The following is a 22,884-nucleotide window of genomic DNA, read 5'->3' on the forward strand; positions in this document are numbered from 1 at the left end:
CCGGTGGATGGGCAAAACACACAGCAAAATAAACGGTAGATCGCGACACGGACACAGAGAAACACAGGGCTTAAATACACAGAAGGAGCAATCAGGGAATGAATAACAGGAGGGAAACACAGCTGGGGCAAATCAGAACTGACGAGACAAAAGGAAGCGTAAATTGAACACACTGAGATAAGACAGAAACCTTCAAAGTAAAACAGGAAACACATAACACAGACTCACATGCAGGCACTACAGAGGGAACAGAGACGTGGGACCAGGGCAGACACAAACACTGACTGAACACGGGGATATAGGAACTAAGGATACACAGAGACGCGAACTAGACAAGGGGATACAGGTGATAGGGGAGACAGAGCAACTAAAGAAGACAGAGACATAAACCATAAGACAGAACTCAAAGAAACCAAAGACTAAAAAGTATAAATAATATAATAAACTCAAATACCCTGGGTCAACGACCCAGGCATCCTAACACCGGGCCTTTGCATCCGTGGCACCCAGACTCTGGAATAACCTCCCCGTTCATATTCGCACTGCCGAGTCTATCCAGTCTTTTAAATTACGTCTTAAAACTTATTTTTTTACTTTGGCTTTTGATTCTGTCTAGTTGGCTGTTTTAGCTTGTTGCGTTGTTACCTATTGTTTGTTGTCCTCTTCTATTGTTTGTTTTAACTGTCTCATGTTTTTATTGACTGTGAAGCACTATGGTCAACACTGTTGTTTTTAATATGTGCTATATAAATAAATTTTGATTTGATTTGATTTGAGTGCACCGCCCTCCGGGTTGGAGCTTATACGTATATATATACGTACCCAGGTGTCGTCTACATATCTGTACCAGAGAGAGTACGTAGCCACTGGTACAGATATGTGGACGACACCTGGGTCAAAATCAAAACACAAGAAGTGGAATCCTTCACTGCTCACATTAAAGCTGTGGATAAAAACATCAAGTTCACCAGGGAAGACACAAAGGACAACTGTTTGCCTTTCCTGGACTGCGCTGTGCACATTGAAGAGAATGGAAACCTCAGCGTTTAAGTTTACCGGAAGCCCACACGCATGGACCAGTACCTCCTCTTTGACTTCCACCACCATCTGGAACACAAACTTTGAGTAATCAGCGGTTACTGATTAAAACATGTGGTTATCATAATTGGGCTTTCATCAAGTCAGCAAAGATGCACAGAAAAGAACATCAGACACCAGCTAGGGAGGATAAGAAAGACAACAACATTGTCATTCCCGGTGTATCAGAAAAAACTCAGGAGAGTCTTCTCCAAGCACGACAGTTTACTCCAGACCTCTACATTGGAGAGACCAAAAAGCCACTTCATAAACGCATGGCACAACATAGAAGACTCAGCTGTCCATCTGCATCTAAAGGACAAAGGTCACTCTTTCGAGGAAGCCAATGTTCACATTTTGGACAGAGAAGACAGATGGTTTGAAAGAGGAGTGAAAGAAGCCATTTATGTGCACTGTGAGAGACCATCTTTGAATACAGGCGGTGGTTTATGACACCAACTGTCTGCCATCTATAATCCAGTTTTGAGATCGCTTCCCAGACGCCTTAACACCCACTCAACTCCTGGGCCATCTGACCTCAGGAAATCACATGATAGGGTGGGACTAGGTTTTACAATGAGCTCACCCGAAACCTTGGCTGATGGTGACGTACACCCGTTTTCACACCTTGGCTCACGTGATTAGGTAGAGGATCATTGGGGGGGATACCCCCACAGGGTTTAAACCTGGGACATTTGACCCTAGAACTGAAGAAGCTTCTCTGATGTGGGGTGAAACGTCTTTAGGCAACTTAAAAAAGTCCAGACGCTTTTCTTTCCAAGCTCCTTAGACTATATATTTCTTGCTTGCTTGAAAAGGATTTAGGAAAGTACATTTGTGAACCATGATGTCACAGTGTTCATTCCTACCATTACAGCTGCAGCCTCCTCTTCATGTAGAGCTGCATTTCTCTATTGTCTTCTCTCTAAAGCTCTCCTCTTCCTGGATCTGAAGCCTCCTGCTTTGGGCTCTCTGGAGCTGCTGTTCATATTATATATCATATCATATATATCATATTGATATGAATATAAAAGAGAACATGAATGAGAGTTCATGTTCTGCTTCTTGCATGTGTGTTTTTTCTCATTCACTCATTCACTTGAGATTCCTATCAACTCACAACTGACACAATTGACACACAGTAAACAGAAAACTCAAACTGTCTGACAACAACAGGAAGTTGACACATGTGGAGTGATCCTGTGCATCAAGAGAGATTTCACTGGCATCAGCTGCTGTATAGAGATGGTCTGGCCATTGTTACTGGAAGGTCGCTTGGGAAGGAGATGTTAATATCTCAGTGAGTTACAGGGGAATCAAAAGGAAAGGACACAGCAATGTCTGTCTGTTTGGTCCTGGAGTCTCAGCTGCTTTGCTGGTAGTCCTCGTTCTGTCTGGCACAATAACAGACAAATGTGCATCTCGTCGCCCTCCTCCTCTGTCTCTAAGAGAGTAGAAAGCTCAAATTCAGATTCAAGGTCAGCTTCTGGGAATAGTCATGACATGGTAGATTTGTCAAGCGTGGCAGAAGGTGGGACAAAATTCAGGGCAGTAGACTCGGTGCTATCCTGGGCCCTGTCAAAGAAATAAATGTTGTTAATGCATTCCTGATCCTTAAGTAAAAGACAGTCACACTCATACTCTATACGTATTGAGTCAACAAACTTTAGAAATCCACCTCATCCAGCATTTCAGTAAACATTTGTTTGTCTTTTTGTTTTTTCAAAAAAAGTATTCATGTTATAATTCAAACAATTACAAAGGTATCAGATTAAACCCCTGCGAGGTAACAAACACATTTATCATTATTGTATTTTTAAAATGTTGTGATAATGGGGGTAAAATAAAACCGAGTAGCACAACATAACTGAATGGACATGTTACTTTTACTTGTAGATTATGACATATATGTAACTAACGAAGTCTCAGGACCACCTACAAGGTTGTTTAATAATATTCTTTTGTTGTTTTGCACCTTACAGCATGTTTGTAATCCTGGTTTTATATGTATGATAACATGGTTGCAGATCAGTGCTAGTATTACTGTTTTCTCAGAAGCAGACACCAGCTGTGGAGTATCATTTACTGTGAAAGTCAAGGATAAGTGTAGTTGTCTGAATAAAGGAAGGAAACGCTGAAAATAATTTGTCCTCTTCTGTTAATCTGAACTAATTTAGATGTCTGCTTGAACTGTGGAGTGGCAGATAAGGATGTGGTACACAGGCTTTTTGTAACATTTTATTGGACTTTGTATTAAAGGAAAATGAACAAATGTACAATGTTGGTGAATAAATAAAATTCCATATAGTTCTTCAAACGTCACCACAGACAAGTTAAAATCGAGTTCTCATTACATCATTCAAGTAAAAATAAATATCAGGATGAACCCTGGCGCTTTACACAACCAGTCATCCACCCATTCACACACATTGGTGATGGCAAGCTACAGCCACCCCAGGGCGCACTGACAGAGGCGAGGCTGCCGGACACTGGCACCACCAGTAGGCAACAGGTGAAGTGTCTTGCCCAAGGACATAACGGCCGAGACTGTCCAAGCCGGGACTCGAACCGGCAACCTTCCAATTACAAGGCGAACTTCCAACTCTCAGAAAATACTCCAAAACTAAAAGCATTTGTCAAAGAGGACTGACCTTTTGTATATTCATGAAGTTAGCAATAACAGTCACAGTTTTCTTTCTTTGTTTTGACAAAGTATTTTTCAGAAGCAGGGTAACACATAGGCTGTGGGAACAATAATTATGAACTTGCAGTGCATAATTACTATTTTGCATTTAAAATAATATTTTGTAATCACTTTTTTAACAACCAGGTTTGTATTTTGTCTCATGATAGGTGTCATTTACATGATAAACATATATTTAAATAATCTGTGCATGGATTTATTTCAAGTTCCTGGGTGGGTCAGAAACTGTCCTTAATTGTAATCCACATGTTTTTTCTGTCTTTTTCCACTCAAAGCTTCACAGTGAGCATCAGTATGTTGTGTTTCTCTGATTCTGAGCTCAGCTGAGATGATTGAGTTCATGTCAGCTGCAGATGAGACAAACTGTGATATCAGAGAGGAATCACTGCGTGACTCAAAAGATGAATTTACAAACTGCTCAGCTCTTGGTGAGCAGCCAGGGTTCATCCTGATATTTATTTTTACTTGAATGATATAAGGAGAACTCGATTTTAACTTGTCTGTGGTGACGTTTGAAGAATTAAATGATCCTTTAAAAACTATATGGAATTTTATGTATTCACCAACATTGTACATTTGTTCATTTTCCTTTAATACAAAGTCCAATAAAATGTTACAAAAAGCCTGTGTACCACATCCTTATCTGCCGCTCCACAGTTCAAGCAGACATCTAAATTAGTTCAGATAAAAGTGAAATTCATTTGACTTATGACAGGCAGTGATGAACAGCCTTCAAACAGACTGATCAGTTTTATAATCTTTATTTTATCAGGTATGTCAAGCAGATTAAGATCAAACATAAAAACATATACGTTATGCATCACAAGCTGAATGCAGGTAAATTCATGTGACTTTTGTTTAGCTGTAACTTTATTGCACTGCTTCCTTCTGTGTTAGATAAGGCTCAACAGGTTGCATTTATAAAATGTATTCCTTCAGCAGAGTATTAAAAGAAAAGTGTATCTCTGCTGTAAGGCACATTCACACTGCATTCATATGACTAAATGTGAATGTGACAAGTTTCAGTGAGTAATGTAGAGACAGAGTCTGACTAAAGGGACATTACAGTGAGACTCTCCCGTTTGATCAGCGGAGACAGTCTCTCTCTGCTGCGAGTATATTTCACTTTAACTGTCACACAAAATGATTCAGCGTCTGTAAACCCTCCAACAAACATTTATATGCTTAAAAATATTAATACTCCTAAACACAGAAATTGATCATAAACTAATCCGTTACTTATGTTCCCGAGCCCCAGCGTTCCCACAAACCCCTCCTGCCCTTGCTGTTTCCCTTTTTTTTTTCTTTTTTTTTCTTTTTTTTTTACTTTCTTTTCCTTGAACTTGGCGTCGCAGCTGATCGTCTCGGTATGAATGGAAGGTAAGTGAAACTGCATACTTCACGGTAACGGACTCACAGCTGGACCAACGAGGTGTGTCACACACTATTTTCTGCTAGTGTGTGAGATCAGAGTCCGGGAATGAGAGCAGCAGCAAAGTTAAGGCCCTTTCACACTGGACGCGGCATGCGCGTCAAACTTCGCTGGCCGCCGCGCTCTGCTTGTACGTATTTTTTTTTTCTTTGCGGCCGCTCTGCGTGTACCAGATGGGCCTGCTCCTTGTCATTTCGAGACTTTCACCTCACTGACTTTGTATCCTCTACGAGAATTTGTGCTTTATGTATTATGTTCAAGTGTTTAATAAGAAAAATGTATCGCTCATTCATGAAGAAGAAAGCTTTGTAACTATCCCGACCAGTGAAGAGTGTGTCGTTTCCACAACACGGGTTTCCCCGCCGAGGTCCGCAGAGCCATTGAAAAGGCTCTGGAGGTCCGTTGAATCTGTGACAAAAAGTTCACCGGACTCGGACAGAATGTTTTCCTTCATCGTGAGGTTCAACTTAGCGCAGCAGTTTTTACTGGTCGCGCGAAGGTACGTCCGCGCAGCGGGAAACCGTTATTGCGTGGCGCAAAGAATAGACACGAATGAGTGCCGCGTCCTATGTGAAAGGTCTTTTAGTTGATGGTCAGCAACTGGACTCAGAATCATTGTTACTGTGGATCCACTTACTGATGACTGAAGGCAACTTCTTCTGCCTCCACTAGTCTATGGAGGAAGCGGAGAGGAGCCGCTGCCCTCCCGTTCACTGACACGCTAAATCTGGCCTGAGCTGCACCGGAAAGCCGCTGGAGAAACTCAGAGCTCCGGGTCTTTATAATCACTCTGTGGGATTTTCACGCATACGGTAGGGAGGAAAACGTAAAGCGACGATAGAGGGTGAGAGTGGACGGTGTGATTTTTATTATTAAATATAGATAAGGCATAAATTCAAAACAGAATAAAAAATGAATAAAAATACTGCGTCACAAACTTTTGGCTCTCTTCCAACAGAAAGCGGACTATTTTTCATTGTTTACACCCACAGGAGTGGTGTTACTCAGAGACTAACTGGATTAAACACATCACGCTTTAAAACTTTATTATTAAACTTTATTAAATTTAAACATAATCATTTAAAGGTGATTACATATCAGTCACATTTGTTACTGACTGTCCCCGCTGAGCCTGAAACAGCTGTCTGTGACTCATGTCCTTAATCTGCAAGATTGTGCTTAAAGACATTGAAGCTCCAGTTAGACACAGTTTATACCACACAGACTGTCTTCAACATGAGTGCTGATATCATCAGTCTGTCATCAATCCAGATAGCGAACATTCATTGAAATAATGTTAAATCAATATCAGGCAATTCCCTTGAATCGACACTGAAATCTGACATTGATTTTACATCATTTTTCAGCCTTGGTTAATACTGAAACAACAATAAAATCATGATTGAAAATCGACAGGACTTCAACCAACTAAACCACTGCAAATTATCATCAATACTTAAACATGTGAAAAAGACAACTGTGTATTATCTAAAAAAAGATAACCATCATCTGTTAAGTTACAATTTAAGATGTCCAAAATCAACATCAATTCAATATCTTCTTGCTATCTAGGGAGTCTGTGGACATCAGGGCAGCTTTTTCCCAATATGACTGATTCTAAACATCACTGAAAATATTTTTGAGGAGTTGTTGAGCCTCTACAGAGAGTTTAGATGTGCTCTGACAGCATTTTACACTAAAGTATTCAAAACTCTTAAATACAGATAAAATGTTGCTGAACCATTAAATTAAAATAAGATCTCTCAATGTAAACACAAACTACATCTATAGGCAAACAGAACAAAAGATCACATGAAGAATGTTTATTAATCAGTGAATAATTATTGGCTAGAAATGAAAATGATAAACAGAGTCCATTTCATGGATCTTTCTCAGAAATTTACTAAAACAAAGTGTGTTTATAAAAATGATGTTAGACTTCTCTGTGGTAACAACGGTTGAATGCTCTAATTCTGAAGCTGTGAGCTGAAATATTGTGTGTTAAATAATCAGCTGTAATTTGTTCGTTCCATTGGTTGATTTTCTGCAGGCACACTGCAGACTGGGAAGCACCAGTCCTTCTTAGTCCTTCTCCTAACAACATATAAGAGTCCAACTGGACCACATCCACGTACTGAAGCTTGTTCTATGACACAGGATTTGATCTTATCCATATAATGTCAGGGTTAGGGTTAACCCTGGGGTTTCACTTCTTACAGGGGTATATTCCCAATTGTAACTCATCAACTAATTAATCCTGAAACTTATGGAGACAAAACATTACTGGATGGAAGATGCTTCTTATTAACTGTAAATCAATATGTGTGTGTACACTTCTCTGCGTAAGAATAATTATTGTGAACCTTTCATGGATGCGCTGAAATATTTGAAAATGTTGTTCAGACGTGTTGAACTGACTGAATATTAATGGGCTTAAGCAGGGCTGGCTATACGCTGGGGTAAGAGGGGTCAATGCCCCCTTATACAAACGTCCTGCCCCCTTAAATCAAAATGTAGAAGTTGAGAAAGAAAATAATAGATTGCCCACAAACTGAATATGGGCAAGATTTACTCCAGTAGCTTAATAATCCACTGGAAAAGGCACAAATGAGATGATAGGTAACCCTAACCCTGTTTGGCCTGTTTGGTCTCTTCATTGTAGAGGTCTGGGCATTCCTCGCTACACTGTACAGCATACACTACACATTGTTAAGTTTGTGTTTAGGAGTTTTGTCTTTTGGATGAACCAGTTTTTGTGTGAGTGTGTTGCTGGGTCTTATTTAATTTTGCACATTTATTTGAATTAGGCCATCCAATTAAGTTCGATCTTATGTTGTTGATTGTAAAGATCTGGATGGATATTTTAGTTTATTCTCTATTTGTATTTTTCAGTGTTATTTTCCAAGACTTTGCAAATTCTCCTTTTCTTTTTATAACTGGGCCTACCATTTTTAGTTTTGTTCATATTGGCAATAGTGAGAAGTTTTATTGTTGGTATGAATATATTTGATATAGGCTATCCAATTAAGGTAAATGCCGTGTTTTTAGTTGTTAGAATCTGATGAAGAATATTTTATTTTATTTTTTGGCGTTTTCGCTTTTCTGTTTTCCCCCTGAGGGATTCCCACCTTAACGTGGTCAGGGGGTTTGCGTGCCTTAGTGACCATAAAAGCTAGACCTGCAGAAGCTTAGCCTTCAGGTGGGACACCCAAGTTGGTCTGGTCTTAGGGTAGAGGCCTGACAAATTGCAATCCAATTACATGACAGAAACAGTTATCCTGAGTAGGGCTGCCACGATTAGTCTACTAGTCACGATTACGTCGACGACTAATTTGAGTTTGGTGCGTCGTTTGAAGCTAAGATCCTGAAAGACACAGGAATAGGTAGTAGGATTTAAGAGTGTGAAACAGAAGATGTCAGCAATGCATGTACAAGGATGCCAGCTGCTGTTAAACGCCAAAGAAGAAGAAGCAGCCTCCAGTATCGTGGCTGTGTCCAAATGTAGCCACATCCTTCGGAGGCCGCATTTGAAGGTCAATTACATTACAGCGACGTGACAAAGGCTGGCCAAATTCAAAGACTCCGACAAATGCGGCCGACAAATGCATCCTCCTTTTCCTCAGATTTGAAGGATGGGTCTGGTGTATCCTTCGTGGCCCAACCTATCCCAGAATTCACAGTGCGGCTCAGCCAATTCCAGTTTCCTGCAATGGCGGCAGCTACTTAGTTTTAATATTACTCTTATTACTCTTTCTGGGTCACAAAATAGTTTTCAGATATTTTAGGAGAGAATGTAGCAGCAGATCACTTCAAATATCTGCTCGGTTTATCAAGACATCACATATTTGCAAAAGTGCTCCGATGTTTTCGGAGACGCCTGTTTCCCACCAGCTTGATAGCTGACCAGGGGTTCGAAGCTCTCTAGAGCCAGCTTGAACAGCAAACTCCAGGCACATTGTTTTCAAACCCCCCGTGGTCTTTCGCTCCTCGGGTTAAACATGATATATAAGTCAATTAGATAACTTAAAAATTTTATTGTTTGGCTTTTTTCAGTGTTTTATTTGTTCCTGAGTAAATCGGTTTGCCTGAGATTAAAGTTATAGTTTTCACACAGCTGAATAAACGTCAAACAGAAAACTGATTAAACAGAAGGGAGAGATGGTTGAGGATTTACTCCAATGTCCTGTATATTTTAGATAGCAAGGAGCAGACGGCTGAGTCTGCAAATTTCATTAAAAGTTTAATAAACTATCATCTTAATTTTAGTTAGCACATACCTTAAACACTAAGCTAATGATAGTTATATAAGAGCTTATTCCACCAGCATGTTGGTGGAATAAGCTGTACGTTTTATGTCCAATGGATGTATAATCTTATTAGTCGACTAATCGCAAAAATAACCGGTGACCATTCGACTATCAAAATAATTGTTTGTGGTAGCCCTAATCCAGACCAGACCAGCCCACCCAACCCCCACACCTTTCTCGCCTCCATTGCCACTAGGTGCCCCCTTTATTTCTGTCTGCCCCCTCATATATGCCTGTCTAGAACCGGCCCAGGGCTGAAGCTTCCAGTCACAGTGTGTGTCAGTGAATGCATTATTTAGGGAGTAACGGAATACATGTTACGTATTTAAAATACAAAATATGAGTAACTGTATTCTGTTACAGTTAAAAGGGGGATATTCAGAATATTTGTTGAGATAAATGGATTACATGGCAGTCTTTTCCTGTTTTATATGTTAGGCTATGCCCTCTCAATTTTTGTTAATTTCACACCTGTGGAAAACCCTAAGAAAACACGCAATAAGAGGCTCTAATGCCTGTGTCTCAGTCTTGCGGCCCATGTCACCTCTACTTGCGGCTCGTATAAATGACGTGAAGAAAATTCTTTTCAAAATTATTATTCAAAAAATTATTTAATATAAAGGCAATAGGCAGAGTGTTACAGGCATAGCCATAAAGAATGTAGACTCATGAGCAGTGTAGTCCGTGCTGCAGGGAGAATGGACTGCCATACCATGTCTGTGAGCGCGAGGAGGGAGAAAAAGGAGAGTCAAAAGTATGAGTTGTCACAGACCAGAAACGGGAGATGGAAGCATGTAATATAAGAAATATATATAATAATATATATAGTAAATATAATAATAACCACTGCAGCCAAAAAGAGTGCCCGACGAGCCCAGTTGTAAATAGGTTATTAAGACTCGACTGTACACCGTGTTCGTGTTTTCCTCTGAAACAATAAGTTCCGTTGGAGCAGCCTTTCAACGCCTCTCTCTGTCTCTCGCTAGCAAAGTTGACCCAGACAACAAAGTAAAGCTAGTTTTCGGCTACGAGCCCGACACAGAACCCGACGTATTAGCCAGAGGTCCCTTTACTACGGTTCGGAGCCGCGGATCTGTTTGATATATGAGCAGAATAGTTTTCTATATGAGATCGCTGCAAAAAGTGCAGCCTTAGCTAATGTCCACCCTACTGTTACTCATTTTATATTAAGATTTAAAAATCTAGTTGCTATTGGTATCTCGAGTAACGTTCAGTAATAGTAATAGATCACACAGCAGTAGTACATTCATGCAGTTGTAAAAAGCATGACAATATATTAAGTAATCCAAAGTATTCAGAATACGTTACTCTCATTGAGTAACGTAACGGAATACGTTACAAAATACAGGTTGGGTTATGTATTCTGTAATCTGTAGTGGAATACATTTTAAAAGTTACCTTCCCAACCGTGATCATGTGTGCTTCATGGCTCCATCTATTGAACTGATGGTAGAAGTAGAGCAGCTGATGGCAGCTTCCTCTGCCTCACACTGCTGTCTGACTGCATTCTGCTGACACTGAGATGAAGCAGAAAAGAAGCAGCTGGTATTTGGACAGTACACATGATGGAAAGGAGGATTTCAGTTGATGTGCACATGAATGATTTGTGTTTCCTCTGTAGGTGAAGGTAGAAACTGTGTGTGAGCTGATGTGGATGTGAATTCAGCAGCATGGATCAGTGTGAGGACAGAGAGGAGGGAGTCCCTCCCTCTAAAACCACTCTGTGTGGGGAACATGAGAGCCAGACCACAGCTCAGAGGTGAGATGACCATCTCTAACTGTCCATGACTCTTCTCCATGTCACAGCTCAGCACTCACATCACTGCTCCATCATTATTCATTATTCACACTCATACTTCTGTGTATGTTGTTTTAAAGCCCAGAGGTGCACGGTGTACCAGGGTCTGCTGGACCTAAGCCTAAAACTAATCCAGAACCTGGAGCTGAACCCAGCTGTGTTTCCTTAAAGAGTGACCTGTCGAAGGATATTGGTGCTGACTTTAAAAAAGAACTTTTATGTGACAAAGAGTAAGTAGTTTACTTTTTTCTGGTTGTTTATGTTTTGGGGGATTAAGTATTCTCATTTTAATTTTTTTTGTTTTACATCATTTTTTTCTGATTTGAGTAATTTTGTTCATCATGTAAGTAATTTAATATTTCCAGTTTTTCCATCTGTCTCATGAAACTTTTACATTTATTGTTTTACTTCTAGGATCAGTAAGAAGCCAGAATCTCCTGGACCTGAACCCAGCTGTGCGTCTTTAAAGAGCCATCAGTCAAAGGATATTGGTGAAAAATTTAAAGGATGTCCTTCTCCTGCCAAGAGGTAATGTGTATCTAAATGTCATTGTGAATAAATGTGAATAAATCCTCCATCATGTTTAATATCAGCTCACCTCTTTTTCACACACATTTCTATGTTCATGTGTGAAGTGGTGTGTGTTGGAATGTTTCCACAAACACAGCAGTCAGAGTGTAAAGAATGGATGTTGTAGAAGGGGTTTCTGTAGTGAAGAGGCTGATTGTCTGTAGGACTCCAGATGCTCCAGCACGTGTCTCCTTTGTGCTTTGCATCAAACACAGTGTAGGTGGGAACTTCCACTCAGGTGTTTCAGGTGTTGCCGGATGGACAAATATTTTTTTCTCCTCTTCAATGACACTTCAGCAGTGCTCAATCTTCTGGGGAGATGTTTGTCTTTATGAAGGTTTATGGATTATAATTCTTTCTTACTTTGGTGAAACTAAGCAATAAACTTTCCACCTAACTTTTCAAATAAATTTCCAGCTGGCAGAGAAAAAAAGATATGAAGCTACAGTGATGCTTAACAGCCTGAGCGATAGTAAAAATTCAAACAGAATTCAAACATAGGCTTAATCTCCATACGTATTTGATATAGTGCCAACGAATACAAATAGGTGTTCTTACATGTCTTAATCATAGAGCTCTGATAGTGATAAGCTATCACAGCATCATCACAGCCACTTTGCACCAGGAAGTAACTACATAGGGAAACTGTACTACAAAGAAGACAGCAAGGGAAAACTCAGGGCAGCCTCGTGCTATTGCAATGTAACTAAGGGAAGATTCAGGGTCACCGGATCCAGCCCTAACTATATGCTTTATCAAAAAGGAAAGTTTTGAGCCTAATCTTAAAAGGAAGAGAGAATGTCTGTCTCCCGAATCCAAACTGGAAGCTGGTTCCACAGAAGAGGGGCCTGAAAGCTGAAGGCTCTCCCTCCCATTCTACTTTTAAATACTCTAGGAACAACAAGTAAGCCAACAGTCTGAGAGTGAAATGCTCTAATGGGGTCATATGGTACTGCAAGGTCATTAAGATAAGATGGGGCCTGATTATTTAAGACGTTGTATGTGAGGAGCAGGATTTTAAATTTGATTCTTTCTTTAACAGGGAGCCAATGAAGGGAAGGCAATAGAGAAGAAATATGCTGTCTTTCTAATCAATACTCTTGCTGCAGCATTTTGGATCAACCGTAGGCTTTTCAGGGAGTTTTTAGGATATCCTGATGATAATTACAGAAGTCCAGCCCAGAAGCAATAAATGTATGAACTAGTTTTTCAGGACAAGACACTGGACCATGTGTATAGTAACATCAAGCAGGCCTACAAAGCGACACCCCTCCCCCACCTAGGACCATCTGATCACCTCTATCTGCTCCTCGTCCCTGCTTACACCTGCCTAAAGAAACGGACTCCTTCAAGCATCTGGGTCATTAAAACATGGCCAGATGATGCTCTCCACCATCTACAGGACTGTTTTAATCTCACAGACTGGTCCATCTTCAAATAGCAGGTGTTGTGTAATTGTTAAGTGCTGTGTAATGAATGTGACAGTGACCAAAACCATCTGGGTTCTTCCTAACTGGAAACCTTGGATGAAGAGTAAAGTACAGGCTCTGATCAGACCAATTCTCTGTACAGCACTACCACAGCCAACCTGAGGAGAAGCATCAAACAAGCCAAGAAGACCTACAGGAGAAGGACAGAGGGCTTCTATGGACAGCCCTCAGAAACTATGAAGACCAGACGAGAAGTCGATTTTAATTTTGCTACAATAAAACTGTCATGGTCCGAGTGAGTGCTGGGTTTTCCAGCGTGCCAGTGAATCCACCATTGGGGAGAGTCGCCACACCTCCTCTCGCTTTGTGCACCTGTGAGTAATCAGCCGACAGGCTTTTAAGACCAGCACTCACAAACACTAGTGGAGTGTGATACTGCATATTTTGGATCCGATACCAAGTGAATATGGGCCAGTATTGCCGATACGGATACGGATACTTTTCAGTAAATAAGGTGGATGCGTCATTGAATTGCTAAATCTCAATTAATTTTCATGACCTTAAGTGTTTTTTTTGTAATGTTTACTTTTTTTATTATTAAATAGTTAAAACACAGGACATAATTAGGACAAAGTTCATAATTAAATAGAAAATGCTTTATTATAATTTTTTTTTTTTAGAAAAATCTTAATTAAAAAGTGCATGCAAACCAGTAAACAAAGCAAAACAAGCAAGTACTGTTGAGAAACTATAATACAAAAATTGCAATTAAAATTCTCAGCAACAACAACAACTGGTGAAAATATAAATAATATGTAAACAACTTAACAACCCCCAAAGCCTTTAGTTAGTCTGTGCAGAACAAAGGTTTTGGCTACAGGTTTTTGTTCAAGAACAGTATCATATTAACATTTTTTGCTTGTAATGCACTTCGTCTGTTACTCGCTAACTGCCCTGCTTTTGAAAAAATCCTCTCAGCTGGCACTGATGTTGCAACCATTGCCAGGTATTTTTTGGCAAGTTTGCTCAAAGATGGGAATGTTTGTTCATTGTTTTTCCACCAAAGTAGTGGATCCTATACCCAAGGAACTGGCCTTTCCTCAGAGTACCTGCACATCTCAATTAGGGCATCAGTACCAGTTGTCCGATGCTGCTGAGATGCTAGGACTTTAGGGTGAAATTATTCCCATATCCCACCTTTTGCTGCAGGTGGGGATGAAGCAGCCCCTCCAGACGAGCTTGAGGTTGTTTCAGGAGTTGGGGCAGAGCAGATGGGACAGATTTTTTTTATATATGTTTATATAAAATGGTAGTGTTTCCACTATACCTGGCAAGCTTTTTATAAATCCCACATTTTGCAGTTGTCTCATTTTCGACTTGAAAATGCAGCCACATTGCGCTCCTCTTCCTCTCTGCCGTTCTTCTGTTGTATTTTCTCTGTGCGTGACGTGTGCTGATGAACCTGAGCTGGCAAGTTGCTTGTTTGTTTGCTTTGTGCATCTAAGTCACGTAATGGCGCAAAATCTAAACACAAGAGGGGGGAGGGGGAGCAAAGTGTGCCTGCTCTGCGCTGACACAGGAGCGGCTAATCCGGTGACCTGGCTGTTTCGTCTTTGCTGAAACCACAGCACTGCAAACAAGAGCGGAACTTAAAGTAAATAATCGATCTCACCAGGCTAGTATCGATCCAATACCAATTTAGTATCGATACAACTGATATTTCAATCAATCCGCCCACCACTAACAAACACTTCTCGCCAGAACGTTAGCTAGCCCTTGTTAGTGAAAGCCACAGGTAGTTCTCCTCATAGCAGTTTTTGGAACTAATCTTGTCTTTCTACTCGCTGCAGTCTCACGGATGTCTGGATCACGCCATCATTTTTCCTTCCCTTCACACAGCCACTGGCCTAAAGCACTCGTTTCATCCTTTCATGTTTTATGACAGTTGCTCTAGTATAGTTTAGTGCTTCGTAGTTCTGCTTTTGTTCATAGTCTCCCATAGTAATATTCTGATTTTGTATTTATTCAATTCAATTCAATTTTATTTATATAGCGCCAAATCACAACAAAAGTCGCCTCAAGGCGCTTTATATTGTACAGTATACCCTATAATGATAGATACAGAGAAAAACCCAACAATCATATGACCCCATATGAGCAAGCAATTTGGGGACAGTGGGAAGAAAAAACTCCCCTTTACCCAGGAAGAAACCTCCAGCAGAACCAGGCTCAGGGAGGGGCGGCCATCTGCTGTGACCGGTTGGGGTGAGAGAAGGAAAACAGGATAAAGACATGCTGTGGAAGCGAGACAGAGATTAATAACAGATATGATTCAATGCAGAGGGGTCTGTTAACACATACTGAGTGAGAAAGGTGACTGGAAAGGAAAAACTCAATGCATCATGGGAATCCCCGGCAGCCTACGTCTATTGCAGCATAACTAAGGGAGGATTCAGGGTCACCTGGTCCAGCCCTAACTATATGTTTTAGCAAAAGGGAAAGTTTTAAGCCTAATCTTAAAAGGAAGAGATAGTGTCTGTCTCCCAAATCCAAACTGGAAGCTGGTTCCACAGAAGAGGGGCCTGAAAACTGAAGGCTCTCCCTCCCATTCTACTTTTAAATACTCTAGGAACAACAAGTAGGCCTACAGTGCGAGAGCGAAGTGCTCTAATAGAGATCATTAGAGATAGGTTGATCATATTTAAGATTGAAGCATTAATTAATGGCGGGACTTCTTTGAGCAGTTTTGTAGGAATGGGGTCTAAAAGACACGTTGATGGTTTAGAGGAAGTAATTATTGAAGTTAACTCAGAAAGATCGATTGGAGAAAAAGAGTCTAACTTAACATCAATGGTACTAAAAGTAGCTGTAGATAATATTACATCTGTGGGATGATTATTGGTAATTTATTCTCTAATAATAATTTTATTTGTGAAGATGTTCATGAAGTCATTACTAGTTAACGTTAAAGGGATTGTTGGCTCAACAGTGCTCTGACTTTTTGTCAGCCTGGCTACAGTGCTGAAGAGAAACCTATGGTTGTTCTTATTTTCTTCAATCAGTGATGAATAATAAGACGTTCTGGCTTTGCAGAGGGCTTTCTTATAAAGCAACAAACTATTTCTCCAGGCTAAATGATGATCCTCTAAATTTGTGACACGCCATTTCCTCTCCAGCATACGAGTTATCTGCTTTAGGCTACGTGTTTGAGAATTATACCACGGAGTCAGGTACTTCTGATTTGAGGCCTTAGTTTTCACAGGAGCTACAGTATCCAGAGTCGTACGTAGTGAAGAGGTAAAATTATTAACAAGATAATCGACCTCTGTTGGAGTAGCGTTCAGATAGCTGCTCTGCTCTGTGTTGGTACAGGGCATTGAAGATGATAACAGTGGGTGGATTATATTCTTAAACTTACTTACAGCGCTTTCAGGAAGACATCTACTGTGATAGAGTCTACTCTTAACTGCTGTGTAATCAATTATTGTAAATGTAAATGTTATCAGAAAATGATCAGACAGGAGAGGGTTTTCAGGAAACACTGTTAAATGTTCAGTTTCTATTCCATATGTTAAAACAAGATCTAGAGTGTGATTAAAGTGGTGGGTGGGTTCTTTTACAGTTTGAGAGAAGCCAGTTGAGTCTAATAACAGATTAAATGCTGTGTTGAGGCTGTCATTTTTAGCATCTACATGGATGTTAAAATCACCCACAATAATTATTTTTATCTGAGCTGAGCATTAAATCAGATAAAAAGTCTGAGAAATCAGAGAGAAACTCTGTGTAAGGCCCAGGTGGATGATAGATGATAACAAGTAAGACTGGTTTCTGAGTTTTACAGCTGGGGTGGACAAGGCTAAGCATCAGGCTTTCAAATGAATTAAAAGTCTGTCTTGGTTTTTCGTTGATTAATAGGCTGGTGTGAAAAATTGCTGCCACACCGCCCCCTCGGCCTGTGCTTCGAGATTTCTGGTAGTTAGAATGACTCGGGGGTGTTGATTCATTTGAACTAACATAATCATCCTGCTGCAACCAGGTTTCTGTAAGGCAGAGTAAGTCGATTTGTTGATCAATTATTAAGTCATGTACTAACAGAGACTTGGAGTTGAGAGACCTAATATTTAATAATCCACATTTCACTGTTTTACTCTTTGGTTCAGATGTGGATACTGTATAGATCTTTCTTTGTGATTTTTTATGTTTAAGTTGTTTATTGCTGGTTTTTAGTTTATCTTTTGTCTGTTTGGGAGCTGACATAATGGAGATGGGGTTTTTTTTTTGTTTGTTTGGGGTTTTTGAATTATGATTTCACTGAATTTACGTTTACCCTTAGCCAGCAGTTTTAAATTCCCCTCAGTGTCACCTGCTATGGCCCCAGGAAGACAACTGAATATGGTTCCCGGTGTCTCTAGCTTCACATGTCTGAGAACAGAATCACCAATTACCAGAGTTTGACCCCCGGCAGGTGTGTCGCCGAGTGGGGAAAAACGGTTAGACACATGAACAGGTTGGTGGTGTACCTGGGGCTTCTGTTTAGGACTATGCTTCCTCCTCACCGTCACCCAGCCGCCCTCTTTCCCCAGCTGTTTAGGGTCTGCCGGGGAACAGCTAGCGGGGCCTACGCTATCTTCGGCTGCACCAGCTACAGGGGCCTGGGTAGCTACAGGTGAATGAAAGGTGCGAAGCCGAGTCTCCAATTCAGTAATCCTGGCCTCCAGAGCTGCAAATATGCTACATTTGTTACAAGTATCATTACTGCTAAAGGAGGCCGAGGAGTAACTAAACATCTGACACAATAAGCAGGAAAGTGCAGAAGGGACAGGTGAAGTAGCCATGGTGGTAGCGAGTCGGCTACGAGCTAAGCTAGCAAAACAGTACAGACACAGTGAGTGAAAACTTTGGCTATAAATTAGGTAGTGAGTACACAGAAAGTGTGCTTCGGATGAAACACATGAAGATTATACTATGGAAAAGAATGTATTTAAAGTTTTTAATTAAATTGCTAAGCAGATAAGCTACTCAAAAACATCACTGTGTTTGAGCAGGAACTGGAAGTGATACTCTACCGCAGAGAGAGCGAACACCAAGTGACAGCGCCACCAAGAGTGACTGAGTTTCTTACCTGTCATAGAGTGTGTTTAATCTCACTTTCTTAGTCCCCTGAGTTTGTAGCATCACGTTAGTTTTTAGTTTGAGTAACTCCTGAGGTTAGATTTATTCCTCTCGCCTTTTGTTCTTGTTTAGTGTTTTTGCCTTTAACTATTTTCCCCTGTGTCACCTTCGCTTGCTGAAATAAAATCTTGCTTTTCGCTCATCCTCCGAGCTTCAGAGTGGTGTCTGCACCTGAGTCCTTTAACCTGTATTGGCCGTCGTGACATAAAACCACATACATACATAGTGTCATGGTCCTGAGCCTGCCGACTCAGGGTTTTGTGTTTCTTTATGCGTTTGTTTATTCTGAGTATGTATTCTGTTATGATTTGCCATTTGTTAGGTTTCTGTTCTGTGCCTGCCCTGATCCCACTTCTGTGTTCTGCCTGTCTATGGTGTCACACTGTCTGTTTGTGAACCTGTCTTTTTAGTTCAGTGCCTTGTCTGGTTCTCTGTGTCTGAGTTTCCTGTTTTATTCTGAAGGTCCCCGTCTCATGTGAGTGTGTTCAGTTTACGTTTCCCCTGTCCCGTCGGTAGGGATGGGTACCGGTGTCCGGTGCCATGATGGCACCGGTTCTGACATAAACGGTAGTAACCAGACCGAAAAGCAGCGCACATTTCGGTGCTTTATTTCAGTGCTTTTTTTTCCTGAGCTGTGATACACTTCTAGCCAATCATTTTACGTTTCCGAGGATAGTAGGCGGGGCCAGGTACGTACGTTCTGTTAGAGCAGAGCTACAGATTAAAAATGTCCAAGGCGAAGTGGTCAAAAGTCTGGCTGTACTTCACAGCAAAATATGCAAACTCAGCAGCCTGCAACAAGTGCTTTAAGCTGATACTGTGATACTGTCAAAGGAGGTAACACCAAGAATCCGATTAAACAGCTGGCGACGCATAGCGTTTTTTTAAAAGCCAAGAAATGCGCCGTATTTGATAGCTTGCTGCGAGACCTCACACCGTGCACGTCGGGTGGGTTGCCAGTTATCGGACCCGGAGCAACATCCCCCAAAAACCCGAAGAATAGAGTCCTGGCCCCTAGCCCTGCCAGTGTAGCAGAAATGATGAGGATGATGATGCAGCAGCAGCCGTTCTTCTCTGCGTGAGTAGCTTAATGTTCGTGTGTAATTTACGTTGAGTAGGCTAAACACGTTATTACATTAATGGAGGTAAGGTGAACTAGCAAACATCATCATAGCTACATGCGGCTGTCTTCTTGTTTGATGGCAGATACTCCCTTCACCCTGGCCAAAAAGGCTAAAATGACCAAAGAAAAAGTGGGAAACAGTTAAACATGAGAGGTTTTTGGACAAAGTTTGTGTTTTTTCCATTGTTTAAGCACTGCTTCCAGCCAAGAGTGATACCATATATGCCCCATAGCTGCAGAAAAGGCTAACATTGTTATCTTTTTACAAAAACCAGCTGAACATGAGAGGTTTATGGACCAATTTTGTGTTCTCCATTCTTTAAGCACCGGTTCGAGCACCGTTTAAGCACCGGCACCGTTTCAAAAGTACCAATTTGGCACCGGTATCGGATAAAACCTAAACGATACCCATCCCTATACGTCGGCTCTGATTTCTCCCAGGTGTGTTGCCCTCCTGTCTCTCATCCCCTGATTACTGCTGTGTGTATTTTAGCCCTGTGTGTTCTCCTGCTTGTTGCCGGTTTGTCTGTGTTCCACGGTGCCCTGTTCCTCGTCTCTCTGCCTCTCATCCCGTTTGGTATCATTTAAGGTTTGTTGTTTAGTTTTCCCAGTTTAGGTTTCTTTAGTTTTGTCATCCCTCGTTGCCTGTTTTGCCACTACGCCACTTTGTAAATAAACATCACTAGCATTATCATCTACTGCCTGCATTTTGGGTCCTTTCTCCCTCCAACATCACACGGCTCACCTCGGCAGCCGTGACAGTACGAACCGGCCACAATGGACCCAGCAGCATTCAACCCGACCGAGGCGCTTCGGGGGGGATATTATTAACTCTGTGGATAAATTAATCAACTTATGGCTGGAGCACGAGGGGAGAGAATTCCGTCAGGCCATAGCTAATCGGCTGCAGCGCTTAGTTTCTGGTCTCCCCTGGTTGCTCAGCTCACTTCATCCGCTCGCACAGAATTTTGTTCTGAACGAACTTTGTCTTCACCCCCCGGTTGCTACCACCCACCCTGCAACTCATGCTTCGCTGCCTGTCCTGATGGAGGATGCTCTGCCCGGCCTGTCAACACAGCTTTCACAAGGGAAACAGCGCTCACGCCGTCAACGCTCCTCACCACAGTCGGACCTAGGGATTTCAGAGCGGCCGGCTGTGGTGAGTGGACAGGACAATAGTATTGGTTTGAACTGTGGGACTGTTTACTCAGGGGTTATGTTCTGTACGGCAAAGGACAATGACTGCTTATCGCCTGTTCAGTCTACTGCTCAGCTACCTTCAACCCAGTTTCCAGTGTCACCTACACAGCAGCCTGTAGCTCAGTTAGCCGCCCGGCCTCAAGCTCAGTTAGCCGCCCGGCCTCAAGCTCAGTTAGCCGCCCGGCCTCGAGCTCAGTCTCCAACTCCACCACAGTTGTCATTTCAACCTTTACTTCAGTTGCCCTTAGTTCAGCCTCTATTTCAGCAGCCACTAGCCCGGTGACCTGTGTCACCTGCTCCTCCAGTACGACAAGCTAAATCAATTCTATCCGAAGGGAATTGTTTTTCATTCGTCCATTGTAAGTAGAGAGACAAACCCATAAATAATGTAATCGTTCCTCAAAAGCTGGCCCGTTTAGAGACAGTAACTCTCTCCAGGGCCTCCCCAGAGTCTGAGTTTCAATCCGCAGTCGACTCTGGACCCCTGGAGGCTAAAAAGTCAGAAAGTTGTCACTTCAAACCAGTCACTGGTGCAAAGAGAGTACCTTGCTCCAGGGCATCTCAGCATGGAGGGAAAGCTTAATGCACGAGATGGTAAGAGCTGTTGGGACTAAAAAAAACTGAGCGGAAAGCTACAGACATCTGAAAACTGAGTTTTTAATTTTCAGTGAGATCACCAGGACTAGCAAAGCTTCACCATTGCAGGGAGTCATCGTATTCACTGAACCCATCAAAACATCACTTCATGGACCTTGCGTCTGTGTGTGGACAGACATAACATGACCTAATTATACACTACTCCTCCACAGAGTGGACAAGGAGAGAGCAGAGGTCTCCACTGGTCAGTCTGCACAGCAGCGTCAAACACACCTGGACTCTGTGTTTATGGTCTGTACTACTACTTTTACATGTGTTTTTTTTTCGGTCACCTCTATGCTGCACTTTGTAGACCAGTGGATTGTCATTGTGTTCAATATGAATCAGATTTTTGGTTCCATGATTTCAGTCCATTTGGGGGTGCCTGTAGCTCAGGAGGGGAGCAGGTCAGTTACTAATCAGAGGGTTGGTGGATCAAACCTTGGCTGGTAAATGTACTGGACAAGATACTAAACCCAAAGTTCTCTCTGATGCAACCATCAGAGTGTTAAAGTTGTGGCATGTTGTATAAAGTGCTCTGAATGCACAGAGTGTAGAAGAGCTGTATGAGAACCAGTGCATTTCAAGATTGTTTATTTGTCACCTGCATAGTTATAGAAGTACAACACGCAGTGAAATGTAACATGATACGCTCGACTGTGCAAAAAAACAAGAGAGAGAGAGAACATTATATACTGGGAGTGAATATATACAAAGATGACATTATATGCAATAAGTGAGTGAGTTATATATATATTATATAAATAAAATAAAACAATCTGGAAATTTACATTCAAATCTGAGAATGTACATTTTCTAAATGGTGTGTTAAAGTGTCTTGTGCCGTTGTGAATGGGGGGGATGGCCTGAGACTCAGGGCTCAGATGATTGCAGAAGTTGGAACAGTGCATTGCTGGGATGGGACAGGTCCTTCAGTATCTGAGCTGCTCTAGTCCAGCATCTCCTATTGTAAATGTTCTGTAGGGAGGGGAGGCCAGCCCTGCAGCAGCGTTCTGCTGTACGGATCACTTTCTGAATAGCTTTTTGGTCCTTAATATAGCTGTTCCCATACCAGGATGCAATGTTCTGTGTGAGGATGTTCTCCATAGCGCCTGTATAGAAAGACCGCTCGGTAACTCATATGGTCTTCTTTTCCAGCGGCTGGAGGACAACATTATGATGTTTGTGAAGAATGAGCTGAAGAAAACCAAAAAGGTTCTGAGTCCAGATGACCCAGAAACCATAAAAAGCCAGAGGGAGGATAAGGAGATGTTTGAAGGTGAGGATGAAGATCAAAGAAAGAGCTGCAGAGAAGCATTTCTGAAGATCACATTACACTTCTTGAGGAGACTTAAGCAGCATGAGATGGCTGACCATCTGCAGAGCAGTAAGAGAATTTCTCTAAAGATTGCAT

At 41.5% G+C, this 22,884-nt stretch overlaps 2 protein-coding genes across 13 annotated transcripts in view; one reads left to right on the forward strand and one right to left on the reverse strand.

The window, feature by feature from the left end:
• The first annotated feature begins 5,107 nt into the window (after positions 1-5,107).
• LOC146607984 (protein NLRC3-like) overlaps positions 5,108-22,884 on the forward strand; it is a 35,299-nt gene continuing 17,522 nt past the window's right edge. Inside the window, exons 1-6 of one of the 12 annotated variants that reach the window (XM_085348453.1) lie at positions 5,108-5,161; positions 11,163-11,300; positions 11,420-11,569; positions 11,754-11,867; positions 21,644-21,722; positions 22,629-22,857. In XM_085348453.1, the coding sequence (XP_085204579.1) occupies positions 11,212-11,300; positions 11,420-11,569; positions 11,754-11,867; positions 21,644-21,722; positions 22,629-22,857 (661 nt within the window). In that variant the 5' untranslated portion in view covers positions 5,108-5,161; positions 11,163-11,211. The other 11 variants (XM_085348456.1, XM_085348452.1, XM_085348454.1 and 8 more) reach the window with 11 other exon arrangements.
• Positions 14,706-18,215, reverse strand: LOC146607985 (uncharacterized). Its single transcript, XM_085347735.1, has 2 exons — positions 17,595-18,215; positions 14,706-14,863 (listed from the first exon to the last, which is right to left on the reverse strand). The coding sequence occupies exons 1-2, from the start codon at positions 18,172-18,174 to the stop codon at positions 14,706-14,708; spliced, it is 738 nt and encodes a 245-aa protein (XP_085203861.1). The 5' UTR covers positions 18,175-18,215.

The sequence above is a fragment of the Diplotaxodon limnothrissa genome, linkage group LG23 (assembly GCF_057381915.1).
Source record: "Diplotaxodon limnothrissa isolate DT_005_m linkage group LG23, D_limnothrissa_male_GT1.1, whole genome shotgun sequence".
NCBI classification, from domain to species: Eukaryota; Metazoa; Chordata; class Actinopteri; order Cichliformes; family Cichlidae; genus Diplotaxodon; species Diplotaxodon limnothrissa.